General features: G+C 55.0%; 1 protein-coding gene across 4 annotated transcripts in view; it reads left to right on the top strand.

Annotated features, from left to right (window-relative positions):
• The window catches only part of WIZ (WIZ zinc finger), a 43,825-nt gene that overhangs the window by 12,881 nt on the left and 9,012 nt on the right, over nucleotides 1-21,932 (top strand). For 2 of the 4 annotated variants that reach the window (XM_034071936.1, XM_034071934.1), the window contains exons 3-7: nucleotides 5,321-5,381; nucleotides 7,945-10,382; nucleotides 10,557-10,922; nucleotides 19,125-19,289; nucleotides 21,138-21,635. In XM_034071936.1, the coding sequence (XP_033927827.1) occupies nucleotides 5,321-5,381; nucleotides 7,945-10,382; nucleotides 10,557-10,922; nucleotides 19,125-19,289; nucleotides 21,138-21,635 (3,528 nt within the window). Of the gene's footprint in view, nucleotides 1-5,320; nucleotides 5,382-7,944; nucleotides 10,383-10,556; nucleotides 10,923-17,222; nucleotides 17,356-19,124; nucleotides 19,290-21,137; nucleotides 21,636-21,932 lie in introns of those variants that run through there. The other 2 variants (XM_034071935.1, XM_034071937.1) reach the window with 2 other exon arrangements.

Raw genomic sequence — 21,932 nt, 5'->3', positions numbered from 1 at the left:
TTTCCTATGGGAAAGCTTTATGGATGCTATGGATGCTTTCTATGGAAAGCTTTCTGGGATGCTTTATGACCCCCCCCTCCCCTTCCCATGCTGCTCTTTCAGATGATGCTCCATCCTCATGGAGCTTCCCAAGTCTCTGAGCCCCATGAAGGCTTCTACCCCATCCAGTTCAGTTGGTTGGGTGGATACTGGGAACAAGCAGGATGGAGCTCCAAGGATGGAGGTGCCTCTGGGGGGACAAAAGGAACCCAAGGAGGAGACAAGGGATGGGAATTGTGCTGATTCCCAGCATCCCAAATGCATTCTGAGTGTCTTGTGCCCAAGCTCTCTTGGTGGGGAGACCCTGCATGAGATAAGTGTCTGGTCCTTGGGTTTGGACCCAATCCCATCATTCCCAGTATTTCTCTGCATAAAACCCACTGAATTGGCACTGGGATCACTGGGATACATGGAGCAGGATGGATGGGACCAGCACGTGGTTCCCTCTCTGCTGGGGCTTTGGAACTGGTTTGTATTGGTGCTGCTTGGAGCCAGAGGGACAGGTAGGGATGGGTTTGCTCCTATGAGCCTCAGTGAGTGCTTCGATGGAAGGGTCCCACTAAAACCATGGCATCCTGGGGGTGGGAAGCTGCATCCCTTAAGGATGCCCATCAGCATCTGCTCCCCCCCCCCTAAAGCCAATGCAGAGTCCTCCAAGTCCAAAGTCCCAACTCAGGCAGCTCCTCCCAGGCTAGAGCATGGAGTAAAGCAGGAGCAGCTCCAAGCAGTGAGTGTGCAACCCATCCCATCCAATTGGATCCTACACAAAGGTGTAGGAGCTGCAGCTTCACCTGGATCCGGAGCAGAGCATGGGGTATGTAGGGGCTGAGCTCCTCCATGCACTTGGGCCCTGCCTGTGCAAAGTCCACACTGGATCTGTCAGCACCTGGATGCTGATTGCTCAATCCCAGCATTCCAGCCCTTGCATCCATGAGCTTCCAGGCCACAGAGAGGTGAAGGGACCCACGTTGCTCCTGGGAAGCCCATGGACACAAGGGCTCCTGCTCTCAAGGTCACTTCCCTACAGGATCCCTGCATGTCCTGAAGCCCTGAGATGCCATCAGGAGAGGATCTCTGCTTCCCATTGGCTTTCATTGCAGCAGGACCTGGAGCTACATGGAGGAAACCCAACTGCAGCTGTGCCCAGTTGGAGCAGGAACCATGAGGGCTCTGGAAGTCCATGTTTGGAACATCCATCCATGGAAGTCCATGAAGGAACCATGACTCCCTCTGGAGTCAGGAGCACAATTCCCACCTTGCTCCTGGTAAAGGGTTGGAGAACGTCACCTCTGGCTCCGTTTGGATGCTCCCTGAGGCTGGGGATGAAATGGGATCTCCATGTTGCCAAGCATGGGGTGATGCTGTGCTCTTGGGATGGAGGTGATGCTCCATTGTGGAGCATCCATTAGATCGCATCCATGCTTGGCTTCTGTGGCCTGCAAGAGCCAAGGCTGTGGCTATGGGATGGATTTGGAGCTGGACTGGGATATGGAGGAGCAAAACAGGGATCAGGGGCTGGAAAACATCCCATTATATGGACATCTGGAGATCACTGGGACATTCCCAGTGTGGCTTCCTCATTGCCCTGCTACCAAACCCTGGTGCTGGCTTGGGTGGCATCACACCAGTGAGCTCCAGTGCCACCATCCCAGTGCTTATCCCACCAGCTGGGTCTCTCCATTGGTTTTCTCCCCACTTATGGTGGCTCTGGACCATGTTGGGAGCCCCAGATCTTTCCTTCCTGGTTCTCCCCATGGTGTTTAGCTGGTGCCAAGCTGGGATGGTTCTGCTCTCAAAGGAGACCCCTCAGGGTTAAACTCCAGCTTAGAGCTGGAGCTGAGCTTTAGCCCCAGAGCTAAACCAGCCCTTGCATCACCTCAGCACATGATGCAATATCCCCCCTTGCCTCATAGCAGTGCTCAGATGGGACCTCAGCCTCTGGAGGAGACAAAATGTCTCTTTCCCAAGTTCCTTTCCATAGGCTGCAATTCCAGAGCTTGGGAGAACGTGTGTGGGGTCAGAGGAGGTCCTCAGGCTGCAAGGTCCTGCCCTCTTTGGTTCAGGTTTGGTGCTTGAGGAGCTCATTGGGCTCTAAACCAACTCATCACCCTCTGAGGGACCTCTTGTCCCATGGAGGCTGCTCCTTGTCCATTGATGTCCTTTGGAAGTGGGAATTGCATCTGGGAGCTGCTTGAGCTGGAGCTGAGGCTCCTTCCTCATTCTTCATTGCAGAGATAGAAGATGCAGGAGGTTTGGGGTCAGGGGGTGTCCTTCCTGCCATCCCAGAAGGGAATCCTGCTGTATTCCAGGATGGAGCCTCTCAGATTCCAACAGCTTCTGACCTTTGGGGTTTCCTGCCCCTCTGCACCCCTCTCTGCTGCTTTAGGCTGCCACAACATCCCCCATTGCATTGGAAACCATCATCCCAAAGACCTCTTCTTTGGGATTTTAATCCTAAAACGATGGAATAATCACGGTTTTAAGGCCCCTCTGGAGGTCCTCATCCCATCCCTGTGCCCAAAGCAAAGTGAGGTTGCTCCAGCCCCATCAAGCTGAGCTTTGAGCATCTCCAAGGATGGAGATCCAAGGAGAACGTGTCCCATGTGTGACTTCCTTGCACAGGTCCAGGCTTCCAGTCCCTGATGCATGGGGACCTTCCTTAGGCTCTCTTCATCCCATGATGGCTCTATCAGCACCTCACTGACCTTCTGATGCTGCAGGGACCACCTTGCTCCTTGCCTTTAGCCTTCAGATACATGTGGAGCAGCTCCTATGTGAAGCCTTTGTGTAGGCAGCATCTGCCATAGGATGAGGGTGCCATGGAGAGCACCCCAGTGCTCATACTGGTGAGGGTTGGGGTGGTTTGCACCCCAAGATACGAGTGAGCCTGAATGTGAAGCCTCCATGAGGTTCTTCTGGAGATGCTGTCACCTCTCAACCCACAACCCTTGGGATGTGTTTGTGATTGAGCATCACCAGATGGATCCAGATCTCCTGGGCTCCATGTCCCTGCTCCTGCACTGGGGATCTCACAGGTTCTGCCTTAGCAATGGGGTTTTTGGGTGTGTTTTGGCTTTGGGCTCATGGGATGCTTTGGTTTCAAGGTGTTTCCATGTCCTGCTCAGTGCTTTAGCTCTTGGGAGAGAGGAAGAGCATTGAGGAAACCTTGTGTTCATAGGGTCATGGAATGGGTTGGGTGGGAAAGGAGCTTGGGATCATCCACTTCCAACCCCCTGCTATGGGCAGGGACATCTCCCATAGAGCAGCTTGTTCCAAGCTGGCCTGGGACACTGCCAGGGATGGAGCATCCAAACCTCCTTTCAACCCATCCCAGTGTCCCAGCACCCTCATAGGGAAGAATTCCTTCATCTCCACCATGAACTGTTCCAGTTGGACCCAGCACCCATTGTCCTATCCCTGAGGAAGGCATTGAGGACACCAGAGCTGGATACAGCACCCAGGTGGGGGCTCAGCACCCAGGTTGGGTCTCAGCACCCAGCTGGGGTCTCAGCACCCAGGTTGGATCTCAGCACCCAAGTGGGCTCTCAGCACCCAGGTGGGGTCTCAGTGAGCAGAGCACAGGGGCAGGATCCCCTCCTTGGCCCTGCTGCTTGGCTGCAGGCAGCTTGGAGGGTGTTTGAGCTCCTGGAGGAGAAGCCTGAGCTGGGGCATGGATCCAGCTCTGCTCCCTGGGCAGGAGGAGCTGCATTGCCATAGAGGGTAACTTGGAGCCTCTGAAGCCATGAAATTCACTGCTCCAGCTGCTTCCAAGCAGCAGGTCAGGTCCCTGCTCCCAGGAGGGGATAAATCACCTCCTGTTTGCTTCCAAAGGAGACAGCTTCTAAATATAGGGATCACACTGGAGCCCTGGAGAACAAAGGAGTCCTGGCACCAGCTGCCTCCCTCATCCCTGTCCTCTGCCCCTCCAGCCACAGGCTTAGGGAGGCGTTTAAACCTTCCCATTGGAACAGCAGCCCCAGGAGAAGGGTTTGGGGGTGTTGGGTGAGGAGGAGCCCAATGGGAGCCATCAACACCCCCCATGGCCTGGGCTGCATCAAATGGGAGCAGCTGAGCTCTGGTGAGATCCCACTTGGATGCTGCTTCCAGCCCTGGTGTCCTCAGCATAAGGGGGACATGGATCAGCAGGGATAGGACAAGGGGTGATGGGACACCTGGGAGGGTGCTGGGACACTGGGATGGGTTGAATGGACAAGGTTTGGATGCTCCATCCCTGGTTAAATAAGGCTTGGAGCAACCTGCTCCAGTGCAAGGGGTTTGGAACTGGATGAGCTTTAAGGTCCCTTCCATCCCAACCCATTCCATGGATTTTCCCCATCCTTTCCCTGGCATTCCCACCAGCACCTTGGGTTTTCCTGAATGGGAGCAGCTTGGCCCTGGATCCCACCAGCCTCTTCCAAAGGGATTTAGGAGCCAGCAGGACCTGATGTGGGAGCCAGGGATGCTGGATGTGGTGGTCCCAGCTCTGCAGGAGCTCCAACCCCATCATAGGCCTTGGAGATGCTCAGCTTTAGAAGTGATGGTGATGATGGTGATGATGATGGTGATGATGATGATGGAGCAGGGACACAGCAGGTAACCAGATGGATTCATGGATTCACCCGTGGCCTGGAAGAACCAGGAAGTGGCTGGACCAGGATGGGGAGATCCAGCATGAGGAGCAAGACTCTTCCTTGTCCTGCCTTGAGCTCAGGCTTAACCAATGGATCCTGGTAGGTGGGATCCATACACTGCCAAAGGCTTTTCTCTCCTTGAGGAAGGACATGTCCAGCTCTGATGGAGCTCAGCAGATCCTCAGGAGGCATCTTCCTACCTGGCATCTCGTGAGCAGACTTGGAAGTGCTTTCAAGGATCCATCCCAATGGTTCAGCATGAAGCAAAGCTCCTCCAAGCCCTAGCTGATGCTCAGCACCCGGAGAAGCCTTCAATGCCATTCCAAAGGCAGGGAATCATGCCAATGCCATGGAGGCCCCATCCATAGAGGCAGGAGATGGGGTGTTCTGCACAGGGTGGACCAGGACAACCCTTATCCAGCCTCTTCTGCTGGTATCCATCCTCCTGCTTGGCTGCAGGAATGATTCTCCATCATAGAGATTCCCTTTGGATTAAACCCTCAAGTGGGGCTTGGGAATCCCAGAATCCAGGTGGGGCTGGGGTGGGAATGGTGGGCACAGGAGCAGAGGGGGTTATGGGAATACATCCCAGAACCCCATTTGAAAGAGCCTGAGGTGGCCACTGACCTTGGGGCTTTCTTGTCTTGCAGATGAGCCTGATCCTGCCCTGTCTGGTGCTGTCCCAGCTGCTGCTCACAGGACAGAACTGGGGTAAGTTCCTAAGGGATGTCCCCATGGATCCTTCTCTCCCTGTTCCATAAAGCCCTCCCATAGCTCCCTATGGTGGAGGAGGGATTGTCCCACCATGGAGGACATCCAGTCCCTCTAGAGCCAGGCAGCTCCATCCCCAGGCTGCAGAGCAGTGTGGGCTGCTCCAGTGCATCCCATTTATCCCACTTCCCAACAAATCCCTGCCCTCAAGCACATCCTGGAGCCATCCTAGTTCCTCTTGGAACCATCCCCATTGACCTTAGAGCATCCCAGGTCCCCTCAGAGCCATCCTGGTTCCCTTCAGAGCATCCCAATTCCCCTTGGAGCCATCCTAGTTCCTCTTGGAACCATCCCCATTGACGTTAGAGCATCCCAGGTCCCCTTGGAGCCATCCTGGTTCCCCTTGGAGCATCCCAATTCCCTTTGGAGCATCCCAGTTCCTCTGGGAACCATCTCCATTGACCTCAGAGCATCCCAGGTCCCCTCAGAGCCATCCTGGTTCCCTTCAGAGCATCCCAGTTCCCATTGGAGCATCCCAGTTCCACTTGGAGCATCCCAGTTCCATTTGGAGCCATCCCAGTTCCTCTTGGAACCATCCTCATTGTCTTTAGAGCCATCCCAATTCCCTTTGGAGCCATCCTGCTTCCCCTTGGAGCATCCCAGTTCCCATTGGAGCCATCCCAGTTCCCCTTGGAGCATCCCAGTTCCCTTTGGCACCACTGGTCCTGTGCCTGCTGTGAGTGACAGTGATGCTGGGAGGTGGGTGCTTGGTCTGGGTGCATTGGGTGCCCCAAAGGGGTGTCCCAAAGCATGGGAGCACCAGGAAGGGCTGGGATGGAGGTGCCAGCCCAAGGCTTATTTTAGTGCCTGTTGTTCCTGGCTCCTCCTGGGCCAAAGGTTCCTTAAGGAGTTGTTTTAATCCGGTTTTAATCATGGTTTTATCATATTTTAGTCCAGTTTTACATTTTAGTCCTGTTTTAATCACATTTTAGTCACGTTTTGGGACATTTTAGTCACGTTTTGGGACATTTTAGTCATGTTTTAGGATGGTTTAGTTCCCTTTTACATTTTAGGCCTGTTTTAATCACATTTGAGTCACATTTTGGGGTGTTTTAATAATGGTTTCATAATGGTTTAGGACATTTTAATCACATTTGAGTCCTGTTTTACTCATATTTTAGTCATATTTTACGTTCTAGTCACATTTTACTTGTGTTTTACTCCTGGTTTACTCCTGTTTTACATTTTAATCATATTTTAGTGACATTTTAACCCTATTTTACTCACGTTTTACTCATGTTTTCCATTTTACCCACGTTTTAGTCAGGTTTTAATCCCGTTCATGGGATTTTAGTGGTGTGGGAATCACATTTCCCCACTGCCACACCACAGACACTGATAATCCCAGCCTCCAATCCACAACCATTCCTCTGGAATTAAACCAGGGGAAGGTTTGGAGCTGGGAACAGCAACTGAAGTGGGTTGGGAGGCTCAAGTTCTTCCCTCAACTTGGCTATTCCCAGGAAGGAGCTGGGAACAAATAGGTTGGAAAAGAAGGAGAGATTGATCCGTGTGGATCTGGCTGTGCTGCTGCCTCCATCCAACAAAGGCACTTTGTTCTGCAGCACAACTTGAGGCAGTGTTTGCTGGGCTCCATGATCCAGCAGGTTCCTTCCCTAGGGATGGGTTAGCAGTGGGCAGGAAGCAGGATGCGGTGGTTGCATCCTGCTCTTGGCTATGGGTGCTGTGCAGAGGGAGAAGCTGGGCATGGAGCTGGCTGTGGAGGACAGGAGGGTCACACCATTAGGGTCAGGATGGGGATACAGAGGACACTTGGGTCTGCTTAAGCCCCATGAAGCTGCCATCAGGGGCTCTTGGATCTCTTGGATCTGGTGCCATTCCAGGCTCTTTATCTCCTGGCTCATGCTGCTGATCCCAGGCCAGAAGGAGCCAACTCTGTTGCACCCTCATGGTCTTCACCATGTCCATTCTTCCCTGAGAAAGCCTCCAAGCCCCATGTAGGACTTAAAACCCCATGTAGGACTTAAAACCCCCTTTGGTCCCAGAGACCTTTGGGATGGTCCATGTTGACCCTAAGCTCTGTTTTGGCCTGAAGTGGGAAGCATCATTGCTAAGAGCACGTATCCCTGTTCAGGAGACCATCAGGGGTCCAAGCATCCCAAGAAGGTAGGAGGGGAAAGGGAAGGAGAAGCAAAGAGTGGGATGGAGCAAGGGAAAGGCAACATGGTGATGGGAACCCAACAGTCCTGAAGGTGGCAGAGCCACTGTAAGGAGCAGATAGAGCCATCCCCAAAACAGGCTTGGAGCAGGGATGGGTGCCCTCCTGTCCCTGCTCATTGCAGGGGGTTGCAGATGAGCTTTGAAGATCCCTTCCAACCCAAACCATTCCACGATCCTAAGATGCAGAATGTGGGAAGGGATGGGCTTGGCTTGGTCCTAAGTGTTTATGTGGGACAATATGGGAACCCCAATGAAATCCCATCAATGGGAATGTCTCCATCATCTCCTTTACCCCTTCTTAACTCTCCAACCTCCTTTGCAGCTCCACCAACGAAGAGCATTTGGAGTTCAAGAAGGCTTTGTACAGAGCAGATGCCAGGAGCTCCTTGGAGCTGCGGAGCATGGCCTGGGACACGTCCCCCCTGGAGAGCAGAGCAGGCGATGGCAGAGAGGAAAGCACTTTAAAGAGGCTCTCTGGCTTGAAGGACTTGAAGGACTCGCGCTGTGGGAAGGAGGGACCCTTTGCTATGGAGCCCCAGGTGGACCCTGAGAGTGACTCTGAGGAGCTGGGTGCTGGTAAGGGGGCAGCAGGGCCACCCAGCCCTTGTGCTGGGGCCTCGCTTGGTGGAGGCGAGGACAAGTACCTGAAAACAGAACCAAAGCAACTCGAAGGCCTCGGCAAAGAGCACTTAGAGAAGAGCAAGAGGGGGATCCAGAGGGTGGACTGGACCTCGAGACCCACCAGGAGCCCAAGTCCTCACTATAAGGAGCTGGGCAAGGTGACAGATGTAGCAAGCAACCTGCCCTACCGGGGCCAGGCCGTGCGGGAAGTGCCTCCTCCGCTGTTCAGGAAGACCCTGAACCCCGTCCTCAGCAAGGCCAAAGCCTTGGAAAGCTCATCCCATAGGAAGGGGCTGCTGGTTGAGTCGGACTTGGGGGAGATCAACCCTCTCAATGCAGCTGAATGGACGATCCCAAAGCTCAGTGCTGAGCTGGCTGTGGGCAAGCAGACCTGGACGGTGAATGCTGAAGACTCAGTGGAGAGGATGCCATTGATGCCTCTGGATCCTGCTCCCTGCAGCTCCTATGACATCGAGATGAGGCCCTATGTGTGCAGTGTGCTGGTGGAGGAGCAGGGCAAGGAGGAGCTGGGGCCTGAGGAGGACCCCACAGTCTACACCTGCATCGAGTGCAGCATCTACTTCAAGAAGAAGGAGCACCTGATGGATCACATGCTGCAGCACAACCGTGGACCAGCCAGGGACCAAGACAGGGATGCTCTAGGGCAGTGCCAGTTCTGCTGCAATGAGTGTGGTTGGGCCTTTGGAGACCCTGCATCCTTGGAGCAGCACAAGAGGCTGCACCAGGAATCCCGGGAGAAGATCATTGAGGAGATCCAGAAGCTGAACGAGTGTCCGGATGAGGGTCGGGATGCGAGGCTGCAGTGCCCCAAGTGTGTCTTTGGCACCAACTCCTCCAAGATCTTTGTCCAACACGCCAAGATGCACGTCAAGGAGAGGAAGGACCAAGGGGCCAAGAAGCTGAACCTCTTTGGAAGCACCAGCAGTGGGGAGATCCAGGACAGCCCCATCTACAAACCCTTCAAACCCAATGAGCACGTGGCCCTGCAGATGCAGGTGCCCCCCCAAAGCAGCAGCAAAGGGCTCAGCACCTGCGTGCTCTGCAGCTTCCCAGCTCCCAACGACACCATCCTCAAGGAGCACATGAAGTATGCCCATTCCCACCTGTCCTGGGACACGGAGGGGTATGAGGATGATCCCAACCAGCCCGGAACCAGCAGGGATGCCTACAGCCCATCCCGCCCGGCTCGCTTTGCTGACACCGATTACTTTGGCAAAGCAGAGCAGCTTTACCCACCAGCATCCCAGGAAAGCACATCCCATTATGAAGCTGTGCCCAGCTTCACCCTAACGCATCCCAGACACAAGAGCAATGGGGCTGGCAAGAAGGACTACCAGGCGTCAGGGTTCCACGCCAGGAAAGCGGCTCCCTATGGAGCCCCCCATAAAACCTCGGGGTTATCCGGTTTTCCCTCTGCTAAAGCCTATTCCCACTTTGCTCTGCAGCAGCTGAAAAGAAAAGGAGGAGCTCAGGCCCTGGAAGAAGGTGATGCCCTCAGGGGTCACCCCATGGGGCTGGAAGAGCTCAGGCACAAGTGGCTGTTGGGCAGCGATGCTGTGAGCATGGAAGAGGAGATCTCCGGGAGCACAGAGATGGAGCTGGGTGAGAACAGAGGCACCAGAGCCCTCAGCATCCCTCAGGCTGCCTTGGACCTCAAGAGGACGTTCAGAGACACCTTGAAGGCCACAGACCCCTCACTGGCATCCGAGGAGCAGCAGCAGCAGCTGCGGATGATGGTCCCCATCGTCCTCCTGGAGGAGCTGAACCTGCATCCCAAAGCCACCAAGAGGCCGCGGGGGAAGCCCTACAAGAAGAAAGCTCTGCTCCCATCCCGGGACTTCCTGATGGAGGAGCCTCTTCCCTTGGACATGCTCCTGTTGGACCCTCCCCTGGAGCTCGATGACCTCTTGGACTCAGACTCCCCCATGCTGAAGAATGAGGAACGTAAATGCCCCTATTGCCCCGACCGCTTCCACAACGGCATCGGGCTGGCTAACCACGTGCGGGGTCACCTCAACAGGGTGGGGGTGAGCTACAACGTCCGTCACTTCATCTCGGCAGAGGAAGTCAAAGCTATTGAGCAAAAGTTTTCCTTCCAAAAGAAGAAGAAAAAAGGTAGTATGTATTCAATTCACTGTGCCCCTCTTTTCTTGCCCTCCCATCACCGCTTGGGTACGTATGGAGCTGTGCCCCCACCGCGGTGGCCACGGCACAGCCTTGGCCTGGGTTTGGTAACCACCATCAGAACAGGCTCATCCCACTGTCCTTGACTCTGTCCCCTTCTCCCCACAGTTGCCAACTTCGACCCCAGCACCTTCAGCCTGATGCGGTGTGAGTTCTGCGGCGCCGGCTTCGACACCCGTGCCGGGCTCTCCAGCCACGCCAGAGCTCACCTGAGAGACTTTGGCATCACCAACTGGGAACTCACCATCTCGCCCATTAACATCCTCAAGGAGCTGTTGGCCAACTCCTCGGAGCACCCGATGCTGCAGGCGGCGATGGCAGCGGAGCCTTCATCCCCGAGCAGGGAGAGGGATGCTCATGGCTTCGGGCCCCGCAAGAGCATGACCCCCATGTCTGAGTGCAGCATTCCACGTTCTCCTCTGTCCCCGTTCCCCACATCATGGGGAGATGAGTCCCTGCAGTCCTACAGAGATGGTGAGTGTCCATGCGAGCCCCAGACCCTGCTGATGGTGACCCCAACCTGTGCTGGAGGGTGGGTATGTGCAGGGAAGGGTTGAACTGGTGTAAGCTGGGGTTACTGGTGCTGTGTCCTGCCTGCTGCTGGGCTGGGGGCAGAGGGATGGAGGTGCCAGCAGAGGAAAGGGCCAGGCAGTGCTGGCCCATGGAGAGCTCACATTCCAGGAGGGAATTGTGCTCTGGATGTTCAGGCTTTGCCCTTTGAAAAGGTTGTGTTTAGGACTGAGCTTTCCAGTTGGGAAGCCCCTAAAGCTGCTCCAATCCCAGGCTGGAGGAAAGGGAGAAGAGTGTGGTCACTGGTGCCAGTCCAGCCTGGTGGCACTTCTCCATGCAGGATACAACCTGCATTCACTCCTTGTTGTCCATAGATGCTCCTATGAGGGGCAAGGACCATAAAGGCTCCATCCCAAGTGGGTTTGGATCTGAGCTGCTCCCCTGCAGCAGTGAAGCTCCAAACCATTCCAACAGGTTTATCTATCCCAGAGCTGAGCCTGTCCCAAACAGCTTCCAGCCTCCAAAGCCTGAGTGTGCACCAGGAGCTTCAAAAAGCCTAAAACCTTGGATTGGGAATTCCAACCACCTCGTGACACTTGGTGCTTCTGGCAGCCTCTTGAAGGAGCTTCTCATTAGGTTCTACTCAGCCTAATCCTATGGGAAGACAGCCCTGCAGCAAGAAGCTGTTTGGCTGTAATTGACATTCCAAAGAGCCTGTAATCCCGGCTCCCCAGACAGCTCCATGTGACTTAGGCTGCTCTTTGGGATGAGTCTGGAGCATAATGAACACAAATGAACCCAAACCTCCCCCCTCCAACTCTCCTCTCTTGGTCCCACAAGCCTGAGAGGATGAGGAGCTGCCAGCCTGAGGTTGATACCAAGGGGAGGTGTTTATAGGGCTCAGGTGATGGTCCTGCCCCTGTGCCTATTGCCTGGGAAGAGTGAGGTTTCCCAGTGCCTGGAATTCACTGGATCAGGTTGTTTGGGGTAGTGATGCTGTTGGAACAGCCAGGGCTTTGCCCCTTTGGTTCATGCAGCTCATAACGTGGCAGATCTAATGGCAAATGGCCCCAAAGGGAGGGTTAGGGGCAGCAATGGGTCACATCCTGCACTGTGATCTTGCTCCATCACTTCAATGGCAGCCCAAAGCCTGTGATGGGAGCATCTCCTGCTCCCTCCCTGTGCCCGTCTGGAGATGCCAGTGGGAGAAATGGGGTTGGGAATTGGACAATTCCCAGTTAATTTTACTCCCAGGAGCTGAGTTGGAGCTTGGTTGGAGGAGCTGAACTCAAGCTTTGCTCCAGTGTTGGGTTTAAACCTGGATCCGGTTGAGGAGGACGTGAGGGATGAGCACAAGAGCCAGAGCCCTTCAGTTTCCCCCTTAGGCTGTGCTCCTGCATTGAAAGTCACATGCTCCCCACTCCCTTTGGTGTGTCCTTACCAATAAACCATGTAAACTGGGAATGCTTCAGGTTCCCCAGTGCAGGAACCTGTTGTGTGACCCACGTGTGCACTGCAACCACCTGGAGACAGGGACTCCGGGTGCCTTTTGTATTCAAATCCAAGCCTGGAGCCTCTTAGTTCCAGTCCCAGGCTCCTGCAGATGACTTGAGCTCCGCCTTGGGTTGCTCCCAACCCCATCATACATCCACGTGCTCCTCTTGCAACTTAACTCTCGCTTCGGGTTTGGCTTTGGGAAGCAGTTGGGTAAACGGGGAACAGGTTTGGGAATGGGGGATGCGCAGTCAGTCCTGGCAGGGTTTTAGGTGGATTTCAAGCCCTGATTGTCCCTGTGTCTCCTTAAATCCCCCGTGAAACATCCTTTAGGACACCATTAGTCCCTTGCTTGTGTTTTGCACCAGCTCTTTAATGTATAGAGGCTTTTAAGCACCACTAAGGTGACAGAGGCCATTAGGAAGCTTCCTGCTTCCTTCCTCTCCCCATCCAGCCCTGCCAACGGCCAGCAGGTCCCTGCTGCTATTGCAAGGTGCCTCCGTAGCTGGTGAGGGTGAAGGATATAGGTAGATCCTTAAGGAATCCCATAGGTTAAGTTGGAGTGTGGTGGTGCTCTCTGGGCACCCCACATGGCCCCATGGGGGGGACGTTCTCCCTTCCTGGAGCTGCTCAATGAGGAAGAAAGGGGCACTATGAGGTTTAACACATTCTCTTTGTGGTCTCACATCCTTACCTGCTCCTTCCTATGGCTCCCAAGCAACTCCAGAGTACCTAAACCAACCCCAGCTTGGCTCCATCATCATCCTCAGTGCCATCATCCAGAGACACCCAGTGGGATCTTTGGTGTTCTGAGGCTTTACATCCATTCCCTTACCCACAAGAGCAAACACTCCTCTTCCCCCCCCTTAGTTCATGCTCTTCTATAGTTCCACAGCTTCCAACATCCCCTTCTTGGTGATGATTTTAGACCCTGGCTCAATGGGGTTCCCCTTTAGGTGCCACATTCAAGGTTCTGAGCACCTTAAACCTCATCCCTTCCTCCTGCTGCTTCCCTATGGGACATCCCCTTTGTGTGCTGTCCCTGCTGCAGCTGCCTCCTGTGAGGCCAGCTTGGCTCCATCCCGAGGCTGTTTGTGCAGCTCTTGGCAGGCACCTCGGGAGCACGTGGTGCTTCTTGGCAGGCATTGGGAAGCATTGGGCAATGGGATCCTCTCCTCCCTACCTGGCTTGCACCATCCAGCTCCTTTGCTCTTTCCTGCCTGAGGTCTCCTGGATTCCTCCCTTAGGAACAGGAGCAAACGCAGCTTTTCTGGTTGACTTCCCTGCCCACACAGAGGTTTTCCTTCTGGAGCACATCCAAGGGGTTAGGAGAGGGCTGGATCATTCCAGCATCATTCCTTAATGCTCCTGTTGAGCGTTAGGTGAGGACATGGATGTCTCCATGCCCTCAAAGAGCATCTTCTTCCTCTCTTCCTGCCTTTAAGAGCATCTTCTTCCTCTCTTCCTGCCCTAAAGAGCATCTTCTTCCTCTCTTCCTGCCTCAAAGAGCATCTTCTTCCTCTCTTCCTGCCCTAAAGAGCATCTTCTTCCTCTCTTCCTGCCTCAAAGAGCATCTTCTTCCTCTCTTCCTGCCTCAAAGAGCATCTTCTTCCTCTCTTCCTGCCCTAAAGAGCATCTTCTTCCTCTCTTCCTGCCTTAAAGAGCATCTTCTTCCTCTCTTCCTGCCTCAAAGAGCATCTTCTTCCTCTCTTCCTGCCTCAAAGAGCATCTTCTTCCTCTCTTCCTGCCTCAAAGAGCATCTTCTTCCTCTCTTCCTGCCTCAAAGAGCATCTTCTTCCTCTCTTCCTGCCTCAAAGAGCATCTTCTTCCTCTCTTCCTGCCTCAAAGAGCATCTTCTTCCTCTCTTTGGATGCCTGGGATCTTGGCTTGGAAAAGAGCCACAAGGATCCTAAATCCTGACTCCACAGCTTAAAGTTAAAGCCAGGATCTAAGGGTATTCCCCAAACTGTCCTTGAGAGGCTTGGGGCCATCACCTCATCCCATGGAGTTCCCTGACCACCTTCTCCATAAGGAACTCATTCCTAATGGACAATCTGAGCTTCCCTGGGAGCTTTAGGCCATTCCCTTAAAGTCTTTCCCAACCTGCTTGAGCCTGGGACCCTAAACCCTCTTTGATTCCTTCTCCCACCTCTCCTTAGGTTGGGGGAGCCGGTGCTGGGATGGAGCTGAGCCCAGCCTGAGCCTGGAGCACACCAGGATGGGAAGGTGCTTCCACAGGGCTGGAATGGGACGGGTGTCGTAGTTTAAACCGGGTTTTAGATGGATTTAAGCCTAGTTTCTTCCTCAGTGCTTTGACTCGAGAGCAAAGAGCTCAGTGTGGCTCCGGTTCCATCCTGACCTTCACTTCCACATGAAGGCATCAGGATGCTTTGTGGCCGTGGCCTTTTGTCCTCCTTCCCATCCCATAGTGCATCAAACCTCTGCAGGTCCCCAGTGCCACCAAAGCCAGGTCAGGTCCCTCAAGGGCTGGAGGTCAGTGTGCTCCTTTCTGCTGTGCTCCTGACCCACTTCCTGCTGCCTTTGATGCCTCTCTGAGCTCCAGCTGAGGGAGATGCTCACGTTGGGCTCCTCCTTCCCCTTCCACAGGGAGAGGTGGGATTTTTGTCCTGGATATCACCATTTCTGTGGGTTTTAGCCTCAATTGCAGCTCCCTTTTCACCACTTGGCCCCAGGAGATGAGGTCTCAACCAGGTCTCAGCACAGGGAGGAGCATCCCTAAGGGCACAATAACCTCATTGCAGCAGAGGAATCCTCCCTTTCCCAATGGTGTGGAAGTGCTGGGCAAGGGGATGGGGTTGGGATGGGTGCAGCACCCCCATGGGGCTCAGACCTGCCACATCCCAATGGAGAAAGGAGCATCTTGGGTTCCAGCTCCGACTACAGCGACTCCTTGTGACCTGGTGGTGGCTTTGGCTCCGGCTCCTTTAAGCCAAGGAGAGGGTTTAAGGGCAGGAAAAGAGGAACTTGAGGCCCCGTTGTTGAAGGAATTCCATAGCTCCAGTGTTAAAGTGATTCCATAGGTCCAGTGTTAAAGTGATTCCATAGGTCCAAGGTTAAAGTGATTCCATAGCTCCAAGGTTAAAGTGATTCCATAACTCCAAGGTTAAAGTGATTCCAAAGCTCCAAGGTTAAAGTGATTCCATAGCTCCAAGGTTAAAGTGATTCCATAGCTCCAAGGTTAAAGTGATTCCATAGCTCGTGTTAAAGTGATTCCATAGCTCCACAGCCTGACACAGACCTGGCAGCCCTGCCTCCGTTGGCTCTGGATGCAGCAGCCTGGCCAGCAGAGGCAGATGCTTCCACCGCATCCCACATGGAGCCAGCAGGCAGCATTCCCAGAGCCTGCTCTGTGGATCTTCCTCTGGGATACTTGGCTCCAGTGTAGGAATGAGCTGCTCCACAGCTCGGAAGCACTGTTGGCTGCTCCAGAGCCCTGGAATTCCAGGATAACGGAGCCTTATCCAGGAGAATGAGGGCTCCTGGATTACCCCACAAGGGTCACCTCAGCACCCAAAAGGATGGGACCCTCTGTGTTGTCACCCTGGGAACCACTTGGAGCTCCTGAAGAGCTCAGGATTTAGGGAATCATGGAATGAGCCAGGTTGGGAAACACCCTCAGCATCATCCGGTGCAACTGGTGCCCAGCACATTCCCTTCTCCTTTTCCAACGGGACTCATCCTTGTTGCTCTTGGCCGTGGCTGCGTCTCCCTTCCCCATTCGGGAATACTGGGAATACTGGGAATTCTGTCATTCCCATGTCTCTTCCCAAGACCCTGGTGTTCTCAGCTGGTTCCTGTAGGGGGACATCGCTGCTGGGGCTGAAGCCGTGTTGTCTATGAGGGGCAGCGCTCCTGGTATCCCTGTATCCCTGTATCCCTGTATCCTTGTATCCCTGTATCCCTGTGTCCCTGTATCCCTGTGTCCCTGTATCCCTGTATCCCTGTATCCCCGTATCCCTGTATCCCTGTATCCCCGTATCCTTGTATCCCCGTATCCCTGTATCCCTGTATCCCTGTATCCCTGTATCCTGTATCCCTGTATCCTTGTATCCCTGTATCCCTGTATCCCTGTATCCCTGTATCCCCGTATCCTTGTATCCCCGTATCCCTGTATCCCTGTATCCCTGTATCCCTGTATCCTGTATCCCTGTATCCTTGTATCCCTGTATCCCTGTATCCTTGTATCCCTGTATCCTGTATCCCTGTATCCTTGTATCCCTGTATCCTTGTATCCCTGTATCCCTGTATCCTTGTATCCCCATATCCTTGTATCCCCGTATCCCTGTATCCCTGTATCCTGTATCCCTATATCCCTGTATCCCTGTATCCTGTATCCCTGTATCCCTGTATCCCCATATCCCTGTATCCTGTATCCCTGTATCCTTGTATCCTTGTATCCCTGTATCCCTGTATCCTTGTATCCCTGTATCCCTGTATCCTGTATCCCCGTATCCCTGTATCCCTGTATCCCTGTATCCCTCCTCCGCACGGAATTCCTTCTTTCTGGCACGCTTTAAACCAGCCCCAGCGGAGGTTGGAGGCTGGAAACAGCCTCTGGTTCCTTTCCCTTCCCCCTCTGCCTCCGGTTGATGCTGACCGTGCTCATCCCATCCCATGGGATCGGGAATGCCGTTGTTGGGATGGGAAAGGGACCGGGATTGGGGGGGGAGCGCACTCGGCGCTCGCCCTCTCTCCCCTGCCGCCCTCCCCGCTCGGCGCTCGGCCCTGCGCCCTGCCGGCCGCCCCGCATGTGCCGGAGCCAAGATGGCGGCCTCCACCTCCTCGCAGCCCAAAGTGACAAAAGCGGCGGCGCCGCCAAGGCCCCGGGACCGGGACCGGGGCGGGGACGGTGAACCCGAGCCCGAGGCGGGGCCCGAGCCGGGTGAGCCCCCATCCCCCCCCCCCGCCCCGCCCCCCGAGCCCCGGCTCACCCCAACCCCCCCCCCCCCCCAGCGGTACCGATCCCATCCGTTCCCGTTACCCCCCCCCCCGATAACGGCTCCGGTCACACCGACGGCCGGACCGAGCCCTGTGGGTACCGGGGGAGGTGGACGGGACCGGGCCAGGCCCCTTCACCCCCCTCCGGTACCGCCCTCCTTTGTCCGTACCCCGGCCCTCGCTTTGTGCCGGGGCCGCCGGGCCGGGCCTGGCCGCTCGGTGCGGGCCGCGCATGGCTCCTGGCACCGATGGGGGGGGGGCACGGGCACGAGCACGGGCACGAGCGGGGGGGGGACCCCCCCCCGGTTTGCTCCCCCCCCCCGGGCACGGAGCTGCTGCCGTCGGTGTCCATATAGGGGCTGCCAGCGGTGGGGGCCCTTCCTATAGAGCTGGTGCCATTCCTGTCCCATTCCCATAAAGCTGGTGCCATTCCTGGCCCCTTTCCATAGGGAGCTTCTTTCGTGCCTGTCCCCTTCCCATATCCTGTCCCCTTCCCATAGAGCTGCTGCTATTCCTGTCCCTTTCCCATAGGGAGATGCTTTCATGCCTGTCCCCTTCCCATAGAGCTGCTGCCATTCCTGGCCCTTTCCCATAGGGATCTACTTTCATACCTGTCCCCTTCCCATAGGGAGCTGTTTCTGTGCCTGTCCCCTTCCCATAGGGAGCTCCTTTTATGCCTGTCCCCTTCCCATAGAGCTGCTGCCATTCCGGGCCCTTTCCCATAGGGAACTGTTTTCATGCCTATCCCCTTCCCATAGAGCTGCTTTCATACCTGTCCCCTTCCTATAGGGAGCTCCTTTCATGCCTGTCCCCTTCCCATAGGGAGCTGCCACCAGACCTTTCCCCTTCCCATGGAGCTTCCACTATCCCTGTCCCATAGGGAGCTGCCACCATCCCTGTCCTCTTCTTACAGGGATCTGCCACCATCCCTGTCCCTTTGCCATAGGGAGCTGCCACCATCAGTGTCCCATAGGGGGCTGTCACCATTGATGTCCCCTTCCCATAGAGCTGCCACCATCCCTCTGCCCTTCCCTATGGAGCTGCCACCATCCCTGTCCCTTTCCCATAGGGAGCTGCCACAATCCCTGTCTTTCTCATAGGCAGCTGCCACCATCCCTGTCCCTTTCCCATAGGGAGCTGCCACAAGCCCTGTCTTTTTCTCATAGGCAGCTGCCACCATCCCTGTCCCTTTCCCATAGGGAGATGCCACCATCCCTGTCCTCTTCCCATAGGGATTTGCCACTATCCCTGTCCCCTTCCCCATGGAGCTGCCACCATTGGTGTCCCTTTCCCCATGGAGCTTCCACCATCCCTGTCCCTTTTCTATGGGGATCTGCCTCCATCCCTCTCCCTTTCCTATAGAGCTGCCACCATCCTTGTCCCCTTCCCCATGGAGCTGCCACCATCCATTTATCCATATCCATCCATCCATCATCCATCCATCCCTCCATCCATCCCCCCTGCAGACAGATGCCACCTTTATGTCCTTGTCCCCTTGGTGTTGCCCCCTTCATGTGTCCCATGTCACCGTGTGCCCCCTCTGCATGGCCACCATTGCCCCCCCTTCCCACTGTTCCCAAGCATCCCAAATCCCTTGGGCAGCTCAGTGCCACCCCAGTGGTGTTCCCTGCTCTTCCCATCCTCTGCTCCTCACTTCCATGTCCTCGGGACCATTCCCACCCTTAGGATGTGACCATGTCCTTCTCTCCACAGTCCTGGCTCCGGAAGAGGAAGAACTGGTGGCCATGGAGGTGGCTTCCCCCCCTCTCCCCAAAAAAAGCCTTCCCAGTGGGCAGCTGGATCCACCCCCCTCCAGGATAGGGACCAAAGTGTCTCCTGAGCCACCCGGGAGCAAAGCAGAGCCTCAGGACCCCAAAAGTGAGTATTTCAACCCCAAAAGTGAGTATTTCAACCCCAAAAGTGAGTATTTCAAGCCCAAAAGTGAGTATTTTGACCCCAAAAGTGAGTATTTCAACCCCAAAAGTGAGTATTTTGACCTGAAAAGTGAGTATTTTGCCCCAATTCCTTGTCCTCAATCTCTTTCCCATCCTAGTTAACAACATTCCCTAAACTGATCTCTGGGATCCCTCTCTGGTGAGCTTTGGAGCTGCCTGCAGGTCACTAACAGTGGGCAAGGCTTCCAAAGCCACCTGGAAAACAGGGAATGTGGCCTCAGAGCAGTGATCCTGCTCCTCCCACAGCTCCACTCGCTCTTCCCTGTGTTATTCCTGCGCATGTTGGGATGCACGGAGCTGTTCAGTGTCCAACATGAGGATTGGAGTGGGAAAACCCCCTTGGGGGGGATAAACCAACCCATCCAGACCCTGTTCCTCATGCTTCCCACCACATTTACCCCCTGATTTCCTCCTTTCTCCCTCTTTCCCTTGCTCTTCCATCTCAGAACCAATTCCATGTTCAAAACCAGGTTTGGGATGGGAAAACCCCCTTGTGGGGGTATAAACCAACCCCTCCAGACCCTGTTCCTGGTGCTTCCCATCACATTTACCCCCTGATTTCCTCCTTTCCCCCTCTTTCCCCTCTGTTTGCAGCCCAGAACCAGTTCCATGTTCAAAACCAGGCTTGGGATGGGAAAACCCCTTTAGGGTGGGATAAACCAACCCGTCCAGACACTGTTCCTTGTGCTTCCCATCACATTTACCCCCTGATTTCCTCCTTTCTCCCTCTTTTTGTTGCTCTTCCTGCTCAGCACCAATTCCATGTTCAAAACCAGGCTTGGGGTGTGAAAACCCCCTTGGGGAGGGATAAACCAACCCCTCCAGACCCTGTTCCTCATGCTTCCCATCACATTTACCCCCTGATTTCCTCCTTTCTACCTCTTTTCCCTGCTGTTTGCAGCCCAGAGCCAATTCCATGTTCTAACCCAGGCTTGGGATGGGAAAACCCCCTTGTGGGTGTATAAACCAACCCCTCCAGACACTGTTCCTTGTGCTTCCCACCACATTTACCCCCTGATTTCCCCCTTTCTCCCTCTTTTCCCTGCTGTCTGAGCCCAGAACCAGTTCCATGTTCAGAACCAGGTTTGGGGTGGGATAAACCAACCCCTCCAGACCCTGTTCCTCGTGCTTCCCATCGTGTTTACCCCCTGATTTCCTCCTTTCCCCCTCTTTCCCCTCTGTTTGCAGCCCAGAACCAACTCCATGTTCTAACCCAGGCTTGGGATGGGAAAACCCCTTTGGGGAGGGATAAACCAACCCCTCCAGACACTGTTCCTTGTGCTTCCCATCACATTTACCCCCTTGATTTCCTCCTTTCCCCCTCTTTTCCCTCTGTTTGCAGCCCAGAACCAGATCCATGTTCAAAACCAGGTTTGGGATGGGAAAACCCCCTTGGGGTGGGATAAACCAGCATATCCAGACCCTGTTCCTCATGCTTCCCACCACATTTACCCCCTGATTTCCCTCTTTCCCCCTCTTTTCCCTCTGTTTGCAGCCCAGAACCAGTTCCATGTTCAAAACCAGGCTTGGGGTGGGATAAACCAACCCCTCCAGATGCTGTTCCTTGTGCTTCCCATCACATTTACCCCTGATTTCCCCCTTTCTCCCTCTTTCCCTGCTGTTTGCAGCCCAGAACCAGTTCCATGTTCAAAACCAGGTTTGGGATGGGAAAATCCCTTTGGGGAGGGATAAACCAACCCATCCAGACCCTGTTCCTTGTGCTTCCCACCACATTTACCCCCTGATCTCCCCCTTTCCCCTCTGTTTGCAGCCCAGAGCCTCACCACATGCGAGGTGTGCGGCGCCTGCTTCGAGACCCGCAAGGGGCTGTCGAGCCACGCGCGCTCCCACCTGCGGCAGCTGGGGGTGGCCGAGTCAGAGAGCAGTGGGGCTCCCATTGACCTGCTCTATGAACTCATGAAGCAGAAGGGCAAACCCGACGGCAGCCCCATTGCTGCCCCATTGGGCAAGAAGCCCCCCAAGGAACCCGGCACCGCGGCCCCGCGCCCCTCGCTGCTGGCGCTGGCCAAAGGTGGTGAGCGCCCCACGGATGGGCCTGTCAATAAAGCCATCAAGTCTCCTCCTGGCTTCTCCAAGAGCCTTTCCCAACCGGGGTCACCCATCCTGAAGAAGGTGCCGGGGGCTCTGTCGGGGTCCCCGTCCCCCAAGAACCCTGAGGAGAAGAGCTCCAAGCTGTCGCTGAGCCCATTGCAGAGCTCCCCCAGTGCCCAGTGGCCGCAGGCGGAGGAGGAAGGACCCTTGAATCTGAGTGAGTTGGGGTTTGCTCCCTGTTTTCCATGGGGATGGGGTTGGGAAGAGCATGGGTTCTCCCATCCTTGCTCCTGCCATGGGAATATCCATGCCAGTTGATGAGGGTTGTGACTCTCAGAGGGCACAGTTCAATGGTGTTCCCATTGGGATGTCAGGAAACCCACTGGCTGTGCCTGTGAGCTCCTCACATCTCTCTCCTGCTTCAGTTCCCTTGGCTTGTCCAGGCTGTGGTTTGGCTGGTGTGGAAAACCCTCCTTTCCATAGGTTCCTCCTCTCCATAGATGCCTCCTCTTAA

This window comes from Melopsittacus undulatus, chromosome 23 (genome assembly GCF_012275295.1).
Source record: "Melopsittacus undulatus isolate bMelUnd1 chromosome 23, bMelUnd1.mat.Z, whole genome shotgun sequence".
Lineage (NCBI taxonomy): Eukaryota > Metazoa > Chordata > Aves > Psittaciformes > Psittaculidae > Melopsittacus > Melopsittacus undulatus.
The sequence above is the reverse complement of the archived record's forward strand: the minus strand, read 5'-3'. Positions and strand labels throughout refer to the sequence as shown.